The sequence below is a fragment of the Oncorhynchus masou genome, chromosome 13 (genome assembly GCF_036934945.1).
Source record: "Oncorhynchus masou masou isolate Uvic2021 chromosome 13, UVic_Omas_1.1, whole genome shotgun sequence".
NCBI lineage: Eukaryota > Metazoa > Chordata > Actinopteri > Salmoniformes > Salmonidae > Oncorhynchus > Oncorhynchus masou.
This window is the reverse complement of record NC_088224.1, coordinates 71,771,310-71,791,246: the sequence shown is the minus strand read 5'-3', so window position 1 is coordinate 71,791,246 and position 19,937 is coordinate 71,771,310. Positions and strand designations below refer to the sequence as shown.

The following is a 19,937-nucleotide window of genomic DNA, read 5'->3' as shown; positions in this document are numbered from 1 at the left end:
GATGCTAATTAGCATTTTCAAATCTGAGAGTAAATAGGGCCAAATACATTGATAAAAGTCACCTTGTCCGAGAGAGATTTACATGGTTATAAAAACGTCACGCCAGGGTAAGCCTACATGAAACTCAGCCCTTATTTTAAGTGTTTCTAAAATTCCCTATATGAAAAATGGTGGGAAAATGATTGGAACCATTGTCCTGCTTGATTGATAGATTTTATGAGTATTATGACACCTCCACTGTGGGGCTCTATTGCAGCTGATATAGGATAGTTTGTAGGCGTGGCCTGTGGCTAATTTCTGAGGGTGACATCAGAGGGGCTGACGGCAGGGATCCACCTGCTCCTTTCCCTCTGTCAGTAAAGGCTCAGCAGAACAGTGGGTCTTGGCACATTAATTATGGCACATTACAACCCAACATAGAATACAATGCTGCTAGGCTGTATACATGAACCTAATAAAAATAATGTAAGCATTGATAAAATATATGGTTAGCTATAAAATGTAATGCATAACATGATTAGAGCCAAAGTGACAAAGCAAGTTGTCTGCACAGTCATTCTTCCTATAATATGAGCCAGGCCCACAGGAGGGGTTTCCATGAAAGACAGAACGGGATCTGAAACTCTATACCATACTCCACATAGCCACACAGCATGGTGATCAATCTGTAGCAGCAAACACTCAGTTGTCTAATCCCAACCTTAATCCTGAGTTGTGGTGTTCTAACGGAGTGTAAATACCTGCCCCTAGCAGTAGGCCTATCATACCATCTGTAGGACTTTAAACAAACTAGTTTCCTAGTTTAGCAATAGGTGAGACATGTCAGCAAGCAGCACTGATAATGTATGTGAATGTACACATCAGAATAAATTAGTTATCCTAAATGTCATATTAGAGAATACATCACAAGCTACATCACACAGCAAACTTTTACAAGACATGAAAAGGAACTGTGTCTGTAATCATAGGCGCTCTTGATCACTATGACTGGAATTATATCAACAAATGAAAAACAAAGAGCCTTGAGACTATTGAATCAATGCACAGTCCTATCAGACTGGTGATACACTAAAAAATGTAGTCCTCTCAATGATAACATTGCTAATGGTGAAGATTATGTCATTGTAATGTTGTTGTGGCAATGGACAGCCATTAAATACTTTGGACAGTTATCTGTTGGGAAACATATTAATAAAGGAAATACATCATGTTATTCCCTCAGCCACTGTAGTAAGGAGAAATTTGTCCAGGTCAATGCACAGGATGTGTGGTAATGAAGAGGGTATTAACATGTTCCAATATTGAATTGGCAATGCAGAAGGACATGTGTTGGAAAGAGACAGGCTTGACTGCACAAAGAAATTGACACTAAAAACAAACGTGGATGTCATGAGTTCCAATCCTGCCCTAGCAACAAAATAGTTATTTACTCAGCAGCACCGGCTGAGATACAATCCCTAAATCACTACATTTCTGGATGTTGTTGTTGTTATTATTATGCAGTCCAACAAAGGGGCCAATGTTGCTTCCTAGTAGAACACATATTTTCTAACAATCTAACCAGCATTGATGTAGCCTAAATTGACACTGTCAGGATGGAGCACTTTAACTTAGTCTATTAAAGACCTTTTCAATACATCACAAAACAATAAACAATGGAGGAGTATGAGATGAGATGAAACAATGGGGTCACAGGTTGTATGCACATACAAGGGATGGTCTCTTATCAATTCATCTTACCATTGTGCTCTCATGCCAAGCATGCCATCTACTATAGTCAAACCTTGCCACAAAATATTTGCACATGTTCTGTAATTAAAATAGCTACAATTTGTAAAATTGCCTTTTACCTACCACTTTCCCATTGTGAACCAGCTGCTGCTCAATGACAGGCAGGTCAGTTTCTTCATAGATAAGTTGCTTGATGTCCCTGACAGCTGTAGAATGAGGGATCTGGTAGGCTTTCCGGCCAATATACTCATGACGGACTGTCACCCATGGCAACCTAGAAAATAAAAAATAAATAATAATCATCGCACTGTGAATCATAGATGGCATTGCATTCTTCATTTGGTAGATCACAAGCATAGAGGAACACCAAGCTAACATAATGACTTTCAGGGAAGATATTTTTCTGGCAGTGCACTTCATTTTATCACAAATTGAAATGTGTATATAATTGTAACTACATGTTTACTTGGTCATCCTGAGTTCATGAGATCAGATGGCACTTCTATTGATATGTAAAGGACACAGATTGCTGGTAGCACTTAAACATAAGGAACAATGGGTCAGCAAGGCTTGCTTGCAGTTTGTATTGATTAAAGAGAAACCTGAGTGTATAACCTTATCTAACATTTCAATGCTGCTTGTGTTTCAGCTGTTTTCTGCTCTGCCTGTGAGAAATAATGTCATAAAAAAACACCAATCTCAAAAAGGTTTTCAAGACGGTGCAAATAGCAGCACTTTCCCCAAAAGAGAATAGCTAGATCCTGACTTCAACATCTAGTGTAGTCATAACACTATTTAGGCTCTGTCTGAGTCATTAAATACAGAGACCTGTATGCATATATTTACTTATGCAACAAATATTGATTGTGCAGGTAGCAATAGAGGTTAATAGCGTTGCCTATTCTGCAAACCACTTGACTCAAGCTACCATCTCTGTAATGTCCACAATTCTATAAAAAAAGTGGGTGGGGCATTCAACAGGGGGATGGATGGAACACAACATGTTCTAGACAAAGGTTCACTATAATTGCAATGCGTAAACTATAGCCGCTTCAGAAATTACATTAGGGCTATAATTAACAGTTGTATGTGATATCTCACACCAGGGTGTCAAGACAGGTAGAGAGAATAATGGTGAGTAAACAACTCAACATAGTTTGACAGCACGTTTGAATGGGGATCTTGATGAATTGACCTACTTCAGCCCTCATGTTTCAATCTGAAATGTGTAAAAATAGAACTTACCATGGATCTCGACAGTTTGCCATCACTTCTAAGCCGTTTTTCGTGCTATGTCCCCGCCTGCACATTCATTGGACTTCTATTTTATGCTCTGAGCCCTGGGAAACTCCACCGGGAAAAGACTGTCGCACAAACAAAGAGGACCATTATTTTCTCACAATACACCTCACAACGTTTTCACTCTATCCATATATCTACTGTAGGTTTATTGCTATTAATTTACATTCCATGAGTTAAGTACAGTTAGCCAATGTTGCGGTTGTAGCTTTATTTAGCCATTCCCCCTTAACGGGTCTGCCACTAAGGCTACAATGTATCAATGCGGTGCTCAGTTATCCGCTACTCACTTTTGTCCTGCCGAGACATTTGTTTCATGATCTTGTAATCTGCGTTTCTGAAAATTATCGATAAAACAGTCGTGAGCGAGCAAAATTGTTACTTCTTACACGATAATTCCTTCAAAGGCGCTGTTTCTAATAATGTATTATCAGCGCACGTGATAACTGCGGCTGTTGCCGGTTGGCTGGACTGCTGGTGGAAAGCTACTGAACTCCGGTAGTTGTAGTCACGACAGTAACACGATTAGAAACACATTGCAGTCTCTCAAATTGCGTCCATCTAGCTACTTTCTCACAGAAACCAATATTATTCTGGGATGCAAAATATGCCATGGTTATAATAGCAATATTTTGCAGGTGATTCATTAGGTTATATGTTACACTTTCTATGTCTGCAGTAAATATATTTCACATAGAGTTTCTCATCTATTTTATAGGCCTGTTTTTAGAATGAAGTAGTTGCATAATTGTCAATATAAAGTAATCATCTCTGAAAATGTTTTCATAACATTTTGGGATTTTGGTGCAGTGCAATTGGCACCAGTATCCAACGCAACGTAGAATAATTACATCATCCAACCTTTAGTCAAGGACTTTCAGCACTTTAAAACCATACATCTGCACTCGTTAAAATATTTTATGCTTAGCATGTCAAAAAACCTTTTCGCAAGATATGATCTATTAAAGACTGACACTGTTGTATGCAACAAACATAGGGCAGACACACATTGTTCGGGCCTATTTGCCTACCCTACTCGTAAATAAACAATATCATATTCATCATGCGGAGAAAGAACAGCTTGACCCAGTTCGCTATTTTCAGAATATGTTTGATGCCGCAGTAGCCTACACGCAACAGGGATACTTACAGCCGAGCAAGGTTCCGCCAGAAGCATCTCTCTCACGCATTGTGCAGCATCTGCCCTTTCCTCTCCACCCTCTCACATGTGCATGTCGCTGCTTGACAGTCTCGAAAAAGGGAGTCCTGTACTGGGGTGATCACACGAATGCATTGGCCTATCCGGTATCTTTCCAACAGAAATATTCAGAGAAACTGTCAATGTGATAAAGAATCCTATGTTGAATGGTCCTGTCCAAACATCTCTGAACAAGTTCAATACTGCAACACTCCCGCACGCATTTCTTAAAGCTACAGTAATGAATGGGTGTCCCGAATGTTACACCAAATCAAAATCAAAATCACATTTTATTTGTCACATGCCTCATAAATAACAGGTGTAGACTAACAGTGAAATTCTTAGGCTACTTTTCCAAAAATGCAGAGTTAAAGATAAAGATAATACATATACTACCATTCAAAAATTTGGGGTCCCTTAGAAATGTCCTTGTTTTTGAAAGAAAATCACATTTTTTTTGTCCATTAAAATAACATCAAATTGATCAGAAATACAGTGTAGACATTGTTAATGTTGTAAATGACTATTGTAGCTGGAAATGGCTGATTTGTTATGGAATATCTACATAGGCATACAGAGGCCCATTATCAGCAACCATCAGTCTCAGCTGATAATGGCTGCTGATAATGGGTCTCTGTATGCCTATGTAGACACACTTCCTGTGTGTTATTACACCTTAATTAACCAATCACCAGATGCAATTGATTTTTTTTTAATTGTCCAAAAGTTAAGGTACATGGGGTTATAATTTGTGGTTCAAATCAAGTTGCACCATGGTGGTTCAAACCACAACGGATTTATCAAAACATTTGACATTGTGTTAAAAACATCCAGCTTATTTTAGCACACGTTTCTATGGATATCAACAAATAAGTTTATTCAAAGTGGTCCCTCACACCTGAGACAAATATAGGCCCAAGCATATACCTGCATGTATTCACTTTAGGGAGCAAAGATGTTTGAAAATATGATTTAAGTTGCAAACCTCTTTAGGTCAGGAAGAAGAGAATGGTGTGCCAAAATAAACTATCCTGCAGTAGAGGAATCCCCATGGATGAAATTATCATGACATTTCATATGCACTAGATGGAGCCAATGTATAAACCCCAGTCAACAGTCTCACAAAGAGATAATATGGAAACGTATTGAATGATGCATTGAAACAACTTGATGGACAGTTTTATAACTACAGCTCCATAACAGTGTGCCCACCAGGCTGAGAGTAACACATACTTGTAGATGTGAAAGCACCTACAGTTTTCCCTGGTTGCTATACTTGTGTATTGGAAGAAGGTCTTATGTACATGCACAAAGAGCAGAAGAGTGTTGTTTTTCTATTTGTGACTGGCTCCATTATAGATGTGTGTATTATAGATGTGTGCCATTCATTAAAAAGTAAAGGACTGCAACCCTATAGTACACACATATATATACAACAAATTAAATACTATAAACACAGACATATAGGATGTTTTTATGTGGAGAAATAACTTTGCATTTCTGAAATATGTCCCCATTCAACTTTATTATAATGCATTCGAACCAGATATATTTGCCAGGTGCATTATTAGAGAAATAGTAAGCGAAGCAACATTCCACTGTAGAAATACTGTAGATCCATTATTTGAAATGTGGGGCAATAATGAAAATATGCAGCAGCCTACCTCAAGTTTGTACAATCATGACATAAATCTCTAGAATTTATTTACAACATGCCCTGACATGTCTTCAAATTGGCTACTCTGACTGAAAAATTGAACTTTCCACTCACTCTGCCCCCCTCCCTCTCTCTCCCTCCCTCTTTTTCTCTCACTCTGTGTTTGAGTTCTTCCTATTTAAATAGCTTCGCAAGCAGAAATGTTAGTAGGCCTAGTTAGGACTGAAGTAGAATTATGATTTTTGGGAAACACTGAAGGCTAGGCCTAGGTGAGAAGGGGCGCTATTTGTTAAAATTAGCATTAGACCTACATGTATTATATTGTAAGAGTTCATAGGTTGTTAATAATCTCATACATTATTTACAGGTCATTTGTAAATGTTTATATGGTGTTATTGGTCAGGTCAATGTGGTTGCCCTAACAATTTAGGCCTAATCCACAACATTAATGATTTGACCTTTATTGTAACAATTTACAAACATTTATAAACATCATATGCGCTCTTTATAAACTGGTTATGAACCCTGCATAAACTCTCAACGTAAAAGAGTAGCAACTGCAGCCTATCTTATCCAAACTGTCCGCTATAAAGTAGAGACAGTTTGCTCTCAGCCTCTCTCAGATTGTTAACTTTCTGGCACTGGCTTTCTCTCAAAACACTGCAGACAGTCCGCCCGACCAATCCCAGTATAGCGGAGTGGCGTAATAGCATCTGCAGACAGTCCGCCCGACCAATCCCAGAACAGCGGAGTGGCGTCATAGCATCTGCAGCGCATTTAGATGAAAGGGAATGTTGAGGGCTGTGCTCAACTTCAAACCCAAGCCTGGCATCAAACAGCGAACCCCCAGATAAACCAAACAAACAGACCAGGGATCGCATAGAGGGAGGCGGCGCTGGAAGCGCATTTCAAAGCAGAATAACAACACAACCAGATCTCGACGCCTTGCACTTTGCAGACTCTTTGCATTTCCACATTTTAATGAGCCCTCTATCTTGTATGCAATTGTATCGACATGTGAGGTTATTGTCATATGATCATAATGACCTGTTTGTAGCAGCAGTGTCCACCCTGTGGTTGCGCTTTGATGTAGGCCTAGTGGCCGATCAGAGATCAGATTACATGCTTTAGATCGCAGCTATTCCTGCCTTTGATCTCCACTCTGATTTGGTCTTCAATCCGGGGATTCGCCTGGACTGGAGTAGCGCAGTTGAGCAAAGAGCACATCGCATGGCTGGAATGGTCTGGAGACCTATGCAGAACGCACAGGAGTGGATATCTGTCTGAAATTACACTTATTCAGGTAGGGAAAGGACAACTAAAGAACCCATCAGACTACAGCAGCACATACCAGGTAAAACGTGCAGAGGGCTGCAGTTGTTTTGTAACCAATATGATTTTGAGACATTCAACAAACTGAAACCATTAACACATATTTTGACTTTTGACAATATCATTCTGTCATAGCCCTGGCTGGTTTGAGGAAGGATGAAGCATTATTGTCCTCGCTGAATATATCAACTAGCTCATAAAAAACATTGTTACAATGTTACAACATAGATGAATATGTTGCATAGCTGGTATGTTGTGTCTATGTTGTGATTGGTCACTATGTCAACCTGTTTGGAGGAAAGTGGCTGAGAACAAATATAATTGATCTGCTCATGAGTATTGTGGTAATTTTCACTGGCCATACATTGGGCTTTTTGACAGCAATCCGAGGTTCCACAGTATTCTTTTATGTTTGTTTTTTGTTGTTGAACAGAGAAGTAATTCACATCTTCATTCTATATCTTTCTCTCTTTTCCAGAGTCATTCTGCAGTAGCCCCTCAAAATGGCCTTGATACCTGGGCACACTTGGTTATTTCTACTGACGTTACATGTAATATACTCATCTCTGGTGAGTTCTTTCTGCTTTGAATTTACCCAACTAGTGTGATTCCAGGCTTTTGACAGGCCATTTATAGTCCGATCTGCGATCTGTAATGCCCACGTATAGTAGACTCTGTAATAGTCTCCATTTTAAATTACTGTTGTCAGATCTGGCATGGACATCAATGTGTGGACGGACAGATATAGTAGTCTACATAGTTTGAGGAGTAAAAGCCAGTGGGTGAAATAGTGGCACTATTGTAGGGGGATTATGCCCGCGCTGGACTAGGTCCACATGATCTCTTACTGATGAAAGGCGTGATGAAACGCAGGAATCACCAGCTGTTCAGTATCAAATGATTATTTCCTCCCAGGTTCCTGTAACGGCGGAGGAGGAGACCAGTGAATGCAGAGAACAGGAGTACAAGGATCAGCTTGGGAACTGTAAACCCTGCAAGCAGTGCGATGCCGGGCAGGAGCTATCAAAGGTTTGGAGCCTAATAATGTACGCTATATAGACAGTAAAACTCAGACATCATTACATGATGACCTCCTTACGAGTGCCCTTAAATGTACTGCACTTTACATACAGACTTTAAAAATCTGTGGAAAATGTAGTTGGCCCAATGATTCCATCTCAGTTGAACGAGTTTGTAGGATGCTTCATCACAGTTGAAAGGAAAACATTTATCACTGTTTCCCTTGATCTATAAAAAGGAAAGAGACTAAAACCATGATAATACTAGATACAAACAGACCACATAAACTTCCTTGTAACTTCCTAAACCTGAATAACCTCTGGATAAGATATACCCTTGGTAAAAAAAACACAGCTTTTTTTCTGAAAGACAACTGTTCATGAATAGAATGGATTCCAGTGTTTAGAATAGTGAATGTTATCCAGGGGCCCAATGGCTTTTGTAGAACACAGACCTCTCTTTAATCAGTCACACCCATACTTCGACCCTCTGTTACTGAATGGATTCCATTGTTTTTTCCCAAGTTCCCTGTCCAAGTTATTGTCTCCATTGTTTGATGGAAACCATGCATAAACGTGCTGTACAGTGAGAGGGGTATGCCTTTTATCACTATTCTTGCCAAAGACATGGATGGTGCTCTGTGTGGGCTGTGTAGAAATGGGTTGGAAGGCCTTGAGCAACGTTAGTTTAGCAATGCTTTCCCTCCTACCACTTAATCATATGCTCAACTAAGAACAGGTAAAAAATCTTCCATCTTATACTGAATTTCCCTCTCATAAACATCTGTTGCACACATACTTGTCTACCAGGTTGCCTTTTATCTTGGTACACACAGACATGCAGTCAGTGGTGGTACGCTTCAGTGGGCCTCATGTTCCTCTGCCAGTTCAACAGTCATGATACTCGGTGCCCTGGGGTCCTGGTTAATAATTGGCTGCCTCATTCATTCTAAGTGGTTGCGGGAAGCCATCCCACAGTGTAGGGAAGCTCCGAGCAGATAAATAGTGCACCTCAGTGGGGAGACTTTCTAATAAGGCTGATATATGGAATGGAATTATTAGAGGTCGACCGATTAATCGGAATTGCCGATTCATTCGGGCCGATTTCAAGTTTTCAAAACAATCGGAAATCAGTATTTTTGGGCGCCGATTTGCAGATTATTATTATTATTTATTTACACCTTTATTTAACTAGGCAAGTCAGTTAAGAACACATTATTATTTTCAATGACGGCCTAGGAACGGTGGGTTAACTGCCTCGTTCAGGGGCAGAAAGACAGATTTTCACCTTGTCAGCTCGGGGGATCCAATCTTGCAACCTTACAGTTAACTAGTCCAACGTAATAATGACCTGCCTCTCTCTTGTTGCACTCCACAAGGAGACTGCCTGTTACGCAAATGCAGTAAGCCAAGGTAAGTTGCTAGCTAGCATTAAAATTATCTTATAAAAAACAATCAATCATAATCACTAGTTAACTACACATGGTTGATGATATTACTAGATATTATCTAGCGTGTCCTGTGTTGCATATAATCTGACTGAGCATACAAGCATACAAGTATCTAAGTATCTGACTGAGCGGTGGTAGGCAGAAGCAGGCACATAAACATTCATTCAAACAGCACTTTCGTGCGTTTTGCCAGCAGCTCTTCTTTGTGCATCAAGCATTGCGCTGGTGTGACCGAAGTGAAATGGCTGGCAAGTTAGCTCGCGCTAATAGCGTTTCAAACTTCACTCGCTCTGAGCCTTGGGGTGGTTGTTTCTCTTGCTCTGCATGGGTAAAGCTGCTTTGATGTTGTGGCTGTTGTCGTTGTGTTGCTGGTTCGAGTCCAGGGAGGAGTGAGGAGAGGGACGGAAGCTGTACTGTTACACTGGCAATACTAAAGTGCCTATAAGAACATCCAATAGTCAAAGGTTAATGAAATACAAATGGTATAGAGGGAAATAGTCCTATAATAACTACAACCTAAAACTTCTTACCTGGGAATATTGAAGACACATGTTAAAAGGAACCACCAGCTTTCATATGTTCTCATGTTCTGAGCAAGGGATTGAAACCTTAGCTTTCTTACATAGCACATATTGCAATTTTACGTTCTTCTCCAACACTTTGTTTTTGCATTATTTAAACCAAATTGAACATGTTTCATTATCTACTTGAGGCTAAATTGATTTTTATGTATTATATTAAGTTAAAATAAGTGTTAATTCACTATTGTTGTAATTGTCATTATTACAAATGCATATTTTTTTTAATCGGCCGATTAATTTGATCCTAATCGGTATCGGTGTTGAAAAATCATAATCGGTAGACCTCTAGTAATTATACCAACTTCACAAACCTATTAGCTCTTCGTTCAGGGAACCACCCAAGCATCAGGGAAGTCCTTTATTAAAAAGTTGAACCCCGGGCCACCGGTGGTTTCAAGTGACAGATATACAGTGCCTTGCGAAAGTATTCGGCCCCCTTGAACTTTGCGACCTTTTGCCACATTTCAGGCTTCAAACATAAAGATATAAAACTGTATTTTTTTGTGAAGAATCAACAACAAGTGGATCATTATCAAAAAAGTTTGAAATATCCAATAAATGTCGTTCCACTTCATGATTGTGTCCCACTTGTTGTTGATTCTTCACAAAAAAATACAGTTTTATATCTTTATGTTTGAAGCCTGAAATGTGGCAAAAGGTCGCAAAGTTCAAGGGGGCCGAATACTTTCGCAAGGCACTGTAGCTAATATATGATTCACTCTGACCCAAGTGGTCTCAACAACAACCATCATTAAAGTTTTGACCAGGGCCCAGGAACTTGGAGAACGAACAGAGGATGGTATTTAACGAGCTTCCTGGCCTTGAGTGTCAGATTGTTGCAAGAGTATCACACACATCAAATCAAATAACATTTTATTAGTCACATGCGCTGAATACAACCTGACAGTGAAATGCTTACTTATGAGCCCCACAGCTCTCACTGGTGCACTGGTTTCTTCTGTTTATTAAATCCTCAAACAAAAGTTACAGAACTCTTCACCTTGTCTTTCATCCAGCATTTCTTCACACTTGAGCTAATCTACAATTCATAACAATACATACATACATACAGTGGGGCAAAAAAGTATTTAGTCAGCCACCAATTGTGCAAGCTCTCTCACTTAAAAAGATGAGAGTGGCCTGTAATTGTCATCATAGGTACACTTCAACTATGACAGACAAAATGAGAAAAAAAAATCCAGAAAATCATTCACTCATACACACACACACACATACATACATACATACATACATACATACATACATACATACATACATACAGGAGTGACTGCCCCACATATAGTGCATGCATACTGGGAACTTTGCAGTGAGCCATTGGCAAAGAGGCAACATGTCTTTGATTTGTCGACACTAGACATTGAAAGAGTGTGGCAGTGTGTGGGGAACATTAGATGGCACGCTGCATTAACAAACTCACATTGTTTCCCGAGCTTGTTCATTACTGGATCAGATGACTGGCCCCCCTGGAGACTCTTGTGATTCCCTGCTGATCTCTCCCCGTCTGAACATGCTTTAACCCTAGCCAACCAGCTCTCTCTTTTCCCTCCACATAGCTCTACATCTGTGCTGTTTTGCTTGGAATTCTCACCAAAAACTAGATCTGGAGATGGGAGTAAAATGAGACGAGTAAGCACTGGCTTTTGTGCTCACTTTGAGGCTAGATCATCCTAAGCCCATGGAAGTAATGACACACTTGAAAGCTAATTTGCCTATACCCATTAGCTCCATTTAAATGAGACTGCAGCATTATGTGATTCCTGGCTGCATCCCAAGATGGGATACCTTGACAGCATCTTTATTGTAAAAACAAAATGTCTTTCCATGCAATTATCTGAGATGTTTTCTCACATTAGACACCTGATCAGGTCAGGGTGTTAGACCTTGTTTTGATCCTTTGTTATTCATGCCAAAAGACTGAAAGAGATAATTTCTGGATGTTACAGCACTGCCTGGGTGGAGAGGGGACAAGTTGGCTGAGTGCTCCTTTTGTTCTGTGACCTACCCTGGCCTGTGTACGTGGTAGCCCCTCTCCTGCCATGCATTGCCACATGGACAGAGTCTTTGCCAGCGCCCAGCTTTGTGGGGATCAATCCTCCTAGGGCCCCTTCATCTGGAAGTGGGACGATGATCCTCCATCCAAAACCACTCTAAACAGCTCTGCTCTGACTGCTTTGCTGCGGCTAGCCTTCCGTGGCGTGCACCAGGAGAAACACAGGCTCCAGGGTTCAACATCATCCACAACTCTAAATTCAAACCGTATTTCCTTCTCTCTGTTGTCATCATCATCCCCCCCCCCCTCTCTCTCTCTCTCTCTCTCTCTCTCACCTTTCCACTGTTCCCTGCTCTGCTGGTGTGAAACTCCTTATATGGAGAGCACACAACAACAGCTGCAGCCCTGCCCTAGCCCTCCTCTGGCCAGAGCCCAGGTCCAATGTCATCTCATGTGTTTGGCTGAAATGGCCAAATTCCTCTATCTTCTGCCCTGACTCTGTAGGGCCATAATGGGATCCCCTCTTTGCCTCCCTTATTTTTTTATTTTCTTTGCCAGTCTGCCCAACCCCTGGGCTCCTGTGCCCACATTCCGGTGCTACTGCATGCCCAGGCGGTGAAACAGGACACGGTCGAGGAGAGAAGTTCCCTGTTTGACTCTGACCTTCACGTTAATGATATATAAGCCCCCCCCCCCCCCCTGGGAATGCAGTGTGGTAACAGTGGTTTAACAGTGGATGGGGGCAGCTGCTGCAGACAATAGAGTGACTGATGTCATTCCAGCAGGGTCCTTTTACTTGGCGTGGGATACGATGATCAGCAGGAATGTAAATGTTCCTATTACCATAGGAAATCAAGGTTGCCAGCCTCTGTGTGCCAAATAAATGCTTTGTAGTACCAAATAGGAATCACATTAACACTAGACCTACTACATACACCTCATTATATATTTTTTAGACAGAGCAGAAAAGGCTATATTCTCGTGTCTAGAGGAAAGTCATGAGAGTTTCTGTACAGGCTAGAATGAAAGGTAGCCTGTGCATGGGAGAGAAAATAGAACTACTGGTACTCAGGCTGACTGGCAAAAACAATATAATGATATACTATATATACTATATATATATATTCTCGTGTCCCCATTTATTGAGATGTACCCATGAATCCAATGGTAAACAGATACACTCAGGTTATATAGATAATATATTCAGGGTGATAATATATCCAATATGGGTCTAGTAATTTTGCCATTTTGGATTCGCTATAGGGGTTAAAGTGTGACAACTAAGCTGGTTCCATATTAGATCACTCATTGAGTAATGAGATGCTGTGCTTTTTAAGTGCAGGTCCCATTGTAGAGACCAGGAGAGGTTTTCAACTTTTTACGCTTGTGCACCTCTCCATAATCCCTGCCCCCTAGCTAACTGAAGCACTGCCTACATACACTGGCCTCTCAATCACCAGGACACTCACTGAGTTGTTCCAGAAAGAACCAATCACACAAAACCCCAGCAATAAACTTGCAATAATACAACAGTGGGTGTCCCCGAGTGCCTTTTATCATTCAAATACTTGGCCATTCTGGGGCCTGCAGCGGAAGGCCCCTCATTGATTCTGAGAGAGTCAGGGGGATTATTGCCAGTGTAAGATGGACTCTCAAAAGATTCGGACCATTGTTCCCTTACGGTCTTGGAAGCCAAGATCATTCTTTAATTCTAGACACCCTGGTATCCCACATTCAGAGCCTTTCTCCAGCTGCCCCCAGCCCCACCTCTCACCCGGGGGATTTCTCCTGTTAATCCCTCCAGGAATGTGGATTTGGTTACGGAGAGGATGCCCGGTGCGTGTCCTGCAGAAGCAACCGCTACAAAGAGGACCAGAGCCTGCAGAAGTGCAAGCCCTGCCTGGACTGTGGCCTGAACAACCGCTTCCAGAAGGGCAACTGTTCCACCACCAGCAATGCTGTGTGCGGAGACTGTCTGCCCGGGTGAGGGAGGGGCTTAATCTCTTACAACAACTACTCTACTTCTACTGCTAGTGAACGACTGCTCTGTTACTACAGATAATGGTCAACGTATTGGTTCATTACCTCATAAAATCAATTAAGCAGATTTATGAGAACTTTCATAATAATCCAATGCTATGTTGTGTTTAACAGGTTTTACAGGAAAACAAAGCTGAGCGGATTCCAAGATATGGAGTGCATACCATGTGGGGACCGTCCACCTCCATATGAGCCACACTGTGAGCACTCACACTCTCTTGTGTCACATCAGTTAATAAGTACTATCCGTAGCTTGAATGAGAAGTTGAGAACATCATTAATTGAGAAAACTATTGAACTCCATGCTAAAAGTACAGCCAAGACCCCAAGAACATGTCAGGCCATAAAGCCATAACAAAACACTATTTTATTTTTTAAAATATTTTTTTAAACCTTTATTTAACTAGGAGTCAGTTAAGAACAAATTCACATACTGTACCTTCACCTAAAACATGCCAGCACAAGGCCCTTAGAGTAATCAGAACCACAACCCCAATGGGTGGAGAAAATCATAGCTCATACAGTAAAGTCTCATTGAGCCAGCCAACTATGTTTATTGCTCAAATAAATGCTTAGTTTTACAACCAGGCCCATAAATGTTGACATGGATACTGCTAGCATAATAGTCGGTCTTGCCAGAACTGGATTATTTTAGCTGGGACCATACAATACGACCCATCATCATCGCTCCATTCTCATGGACTGCCGAAAACCTTTTAAGTTAAAGTATCCATCCACATATTTCAAGACAAAAAAGGAGCTGCAATGTTTCGAAATACACTATATATACAAAAGTATGTGGACACCCCTTCAAATGAGTGGATTTGGCTATTTCAGTCACACTCCTTGCTGACAGGTGTATAAAATTGAGCACACAGCCATGCAATCTCCATAGACAAACACTGTCAGTAGAATGGCCTTTTTTATGTTATTTTTTATTTCACCTTTATTTAACCAGGTAGGCTAGTTGAGAACAAGTTATCATTTACAACTGAGACCTGGCCAAGATAAAGCAAAGCAGTGCGACAAAAACAACAACACATACAGTCAACAACACTAAATAAAATAAAAATAGAAAAATCTATATACAGTCTGTGCAAATGTAGAAGAGTAGAGAGGTAAGCAATAAATAGGCCCAAGATGCAAAAATAATTACAATTTAGCATTAATACTGGAGTGATAGATGTGCAGATGATGAATGTGCAAGTAGAGATACTGGGGAGCAAAAGAACAAGAGGGTAAGTAATAATATGGTGATGAGGTAGTCAGTCGGGTGTGCAATTTACAGATTGACTGTGTACAGGTACAGAGATCGGTAAGCTGCTCAGACAGCTGATGCTTAAAGTTAGGGAGAGAGATATAAGACTCCAGCTTCATACATTTTTGCAATTCGTTCCAGTCATTGGCAGCAGAGAACTGGAAGGAAAGGCGGCCAAAGGAAGTGTTGGCTTTGGGGATGACTAGTGCAATATACCTGCTGGAGGGTGTGCTACGAGTGGGTGTTGCTATGGTGACCAGTGAGCTGAGATAAGGCATGGCTTTACCTTGCAAAGACTCATAGATGACCTGGAGCCAGTGGGTTTGGCGATGGATTTGTAGTGAGGGCCAGCTAACGAGAGCATACATGTCACAGTGGTAAGTAGTATATGGGCTTTGGTGATAAAACAGATGGCACTGTAATAGACTACATCCAGTTTGCTGAGTAGAGTGTTGGGGTCTATTTTGTAAATGACATCGCCAAAATCAAGGATCGGTAGGATAGTCAGTTCTACGAGGGTATGTTTGGCGGCATGAGTGAAGGAGGCTTTGTTGCAGGTCAATGAAGACGGCTGCACAATACTGTCTTTTATCGATTGCGGTTATGATATAGTTTAGGACCTTGAGCATGGCTGAGGTGCACCCATGACCAGCTCAGAAACCAGATTGCATAGTGGAGAAGGTACGGTGGGATTCGAAATGGTCGGTGATCTGTTTATTAACTTGGCTTTCGAAGATTTTAGAAAGGCAGGGCAGGATGGATATAGATCTATAACAGTTTGGGTCTAGAGTGTCTCCCCCTTTGAAGAGGGGGATGACGATACGAAAGAGAGATTGAATAGGCTAGTAATAGGGTTTGCAACAATTTCAGCGGATAATTTTAGAAAGAGAGGGTCCAGATTGTCTAGCCCAGGTGGTTTGTAGGGTTCCAGATTTTGCAGTTCTCTCAGAACATCAGCTGTCTGGATTTGGGTGAAGGAGAAACGGGGGGGGGGGGGTTGCTGCAGGGGATGCTGAGATGTTGGCCATGGTAGGGGTAGCCAGGTGGAAAGCATGACCAACCGTGGAAAAATGCTTATTGAAATTATAGTAGATTTATCAGTGGTGACAGTGTTTCCTATCCTCAGTGCAGTGGGCAGCTGGGAGGAGGTTCTCTTATTCTCCATGGACTTTACAGTGTCCCAAACCTTTTTGGAAGTAGTGCTACAGGAAGCAAATTTCTGTTTGAAAAAGATAGCCTTAGCTTTCTTAACCGACTGAGTATATTGGTTCCTGACTTCCTTGAAAAGTTGCATATCGTGGGGGCTATACGATGCTAATGCAGAATGCCACAGGATGTTTTTGTGCTGGTCAAGGGCAGTCAAGTCTGGGGTGAACCAAGGGCTATAACTGTTCTTAGTTCTAAATTTTTTGAATGTGGCATGCTTATTTAAGATGGAAAGGAAAGCACTTTTGAAGAGCAACCAGGCATCCTCTACTGATGGGATAAGGTCAATATCCTTCCAGGATACCCGGGCCAGGTCGATTAGAAAGGCCTGCTCGCTGAAGTGTTTTAGGGCGCGTTTGACAGTGATGAGGGGTGGTCATTTGACCGCGGATCCAGTACGCACGCAGGCAATGAGGCAGTGATTGCTGAGATCCTGGTTGAAGACAGTGGAGGTGTATTTTGAGGGCAGGTTCGTCAGGATGATATCTAAGAGGGTGCCCATGGTTATTGATTTAGATTTTGTACCTGGTAGGTTCCTTGATAATTTGTGTGAGATTGAGGGCATCTGGCTTAGATTGTAGGACGGCCGGGGTGTTAAGCATGTCCCAGTTTAGGTCACCTAACAGGACGAACTCTGAAGATAGATGGGGGGTGATCAATTCACATATGGTGTCCAGGGCACAACTGCAGGCCGAGGGGGTCTATAACAAGTGTCAATGGTGAGAGACTTGTTTCTGGAAAGGTGGATTTTTAAAAGTAGACGCTCAAATTGTTTGGGCACAGACCTGGATAGTATGACATTACTCTGCAGGCTATCTCTGCAGTAGATTGCAACTCTGCCCCCTTCGGCAGTTCTACCTTCAAGTGTTTGCTCCCAAGGATAAACCAGTCTTGTGGAGGTCTATAATTTTCTTTTTAGGTCTTGGCTGATTTCTTTTGATTTTCCCATGATGTCAAGCAAAGAGGCACTGAGTTTGAAGGTAGGGCTTGAAATACATCCACAGGTACACCTCCAATTGACTCAAATTATGTCAATTAGCCTATCTGAAGCTTCGAAAGCCATTGCATCATTTTCTGGAATTTTCCAAGCTGTTTAAAGGCACAGTCAACTTAGTGTATGTAAACCTCTGACCCAATGGAATTGTGATTCAGTGAATTATAAGTGAAATAATCTGTCTGTAAACAATTGTTGGAAAAATGACTTGTGTCATGCACAAAGTAGATGTCCTAACTGACTTGCCAAAACTATAGTTTGTTAACAAGAAATGTGTGGAGTGGTTGAAAAACAAGTTTTAATGACTCCAAACGTCCGACTTCAACTGTATCTTCAGAGAGGACATTCTTAAACTGTGTAGTGCAATTTGCTAGCACTTTGCTAGCACTTTCTTTCTAAGCATTTCTTAAAGTTTTTTGTTGTTCATAAAGCAGCGTATTTAATTCCAGTATGTAACGGTCGTCGGTGGAAGAAGGTTAGGGCCAAAGCACAGCGTGGTACTTGTTCATGTTATTTATTTAAACTGAACACTATCAAACAAAGAAACAAAAAGCATAACCGAAACAGCTCCGTCAGGTGCAAAACACACTAAACAGAAAATAATCACCCACCCCTCACAGGTGGGAAAAGGCTACCTAAGTATGATTCTCAATCAGAGACAACGAACAACACCTGCCTCTGATTGAGAACCATACCAGGCCAAACACAAAACCACAACATAGAAAAAGGAACATAGACTACCCACCCAACTCACGCCCTGACCATACTAAAACAAAGACATAACAAAAGAACTAAGGTCAGAACGTGACAGTACCCCCCCCAAAGGTGCGGACTCCGGCCGCAAAACCTGAACCTATAGGAGAGGGTCTGGGTGGGGGTCTGTCCGCGGTGGCGGCTCTGGCGCGGGACGTGGACCCCACTCCATCATTGTCTCGGCCCACTTAAGTGGCGCCCTCGCCGCCGACCTCGGACTGGGGACCCTAGCAGAGGGCCCCGAATGGACGGGAGTTTCTGGCAGCACCGGACAGGTGGGAGACTCCGGCAGCGCCAGAGTGAAGGGCGATTCCGGCAGCTCCGGAGTGACGGACGGCTCCGGCAGCTCCTGACTGACGGGCGGCTCCGGCAGCTCCTGACTGACGGGCGGCTACGGTAGCTCGGGACAGACGGGTGGCTCCGGCAGCTCGGGACAGACGGGCGACTCCGGCAGCTCGGGACAGACGGGCGACTCCGGCAGCTCGGGACAGACGGGCGACTCCGGCAGCTCGGGACAGACGGGCGACTCCGGCAGCTCGGGACAGACGGGCGACTCCGGCAGCTCGGCACAGACGGGCGACTCTGGCAGCTCGGCACAGACGGGCGACTCCGGCAGCCCGGGACAGACGGGCGACTCCGGCAGCTCGGGACAGGAGGGAGACTCCGGCAGCGCTGGACAGGAGGGAGACTCTGGCAGCGCTGGACAGGAGGGAGACTCTGGCAGCGCTGGACAGGAGGGAGACTCCGGCAGCGCTGGACAGGCGGGAGCACCTGGAGGAAGGAGACGGAGAGACAGCCTGGTGCGTGGAGGAGGCGCCGGATAGACCGGACCGTGGAGGCGCACTGGGGATCTCGAGCACCAAGCCTGCACAACACTACCTGGCTGGATACTCCCCGTCGCCAGGCCAGTGCGGCGAGGTGGAACAGACCGCACTGGGCTGTTCTGGCGAACCGGGGACACCGTGCGTAGGGCTGGTGCCATGTACCCCGGCCCAAGGAGACGCACTGGAGACCAGATGCGCTGAGCCGGCTTCATGGCAACTGGCTCGATGCCCACTCTAGCCCGGCCGATACGAGGCGCTGCGATGTAACGCACCGGGCTATGCCTGCGCACCGGTGCACTATGCGTGCGCCTCACGGCATAACTCGGTGCCTGCCCGGTCCAACTCTCTCCACGGTAAGTAAGGGAAGTTACTGCTGCCTCCTCCTACAACCGCCGCTCAGCTTTCGCTGCCTCCAGCTTTGCCTTGGGGCGGCGATATTCCCCACCCTCTGCCCAGGGTCCTTCTCCGTCCAGAATCTCCTCCCATGTCAACGAGTCCAGAGATTTCTGCTGCTGCCCGATACCATGCTGCTTGGTCCTTTTTTGGTGGGTGATTCTGTAACGGTCGTCGGTGGAAGAAGGTG

At 42.9% G+C, this 19,937-nt stretch overlaps 2 protein-coding genes across 3 annotated transcripts in view; one reads left to right on the top strand and one right to left on the bottom strand.

Annotated features, from left to right (window-relative positions):
- The window catches only part of LOC135553006 (sacsin-like), a 30,864-nt gene extending 26,494 nt beyond the window's left edge, over positions 1–4,370 (bottom strand). Inside the window, exons 1-4 of the mRNA XM_064985036.1 lie at positions 4,181–4,370; positions 3,321–3,367; positions 2,977–3,095; positions 1,855–2,005 (exon numbers count right to left, since the gene is read on the bottom strand). Of these exons, the coding sequence (XP_064841108.1) occupies positions 1,855–2,005; positions 2,977–3,041 (216 nt within the window). The 5' untranslated portion in view covers positions 3,042–3,095; positions 3,321–3,367; positions 4,181–4,370. The remainder of the gene's footprint in view (positions 1–1,854; positions 2,006–2,976; positions 3,096–3,320; positions 3,368–4,180) is intronic.
- A 2,319-nt stretch (positions 4,371–6,689) lies between these two features.
- Positions 6,690–19,937, top strand: part of LOC135553005 (tumor necrosis factor receptor superfamily member 19-like) — a 24,345-nt gene continuing 11,097 nt past the window's right edge. The window contains exons 1-5 of one of the 2 annotated variants that reach the window (XM_064985035.1): positions 6,690–7,188; positions 7,696–7,786; positions 8,133–8,246; positions 14,084–14,262; positions 14,434–14,519. In XM_064985035.1, coding sequence (XP_064841107.1) covers positions 7,721–7,786; positions 8,133–8,246; positions 14,084–14,262; positions 14,434–14,519 — 445 coding nt within the window. In that variant the 5' untranslated portion in view covers positions 6,690–7,188; positions 7,696–7,720. Of the gene's footprint in view, positions 7,240–7,695; positions 7,787–8,132; positions 8,247–14,083; positions 14,263–14,433; positions 14,520–19,937 lie in introns of both variants that reach the window. The other variant, XM_064985034.1, reaches the window with a different exon arrangement.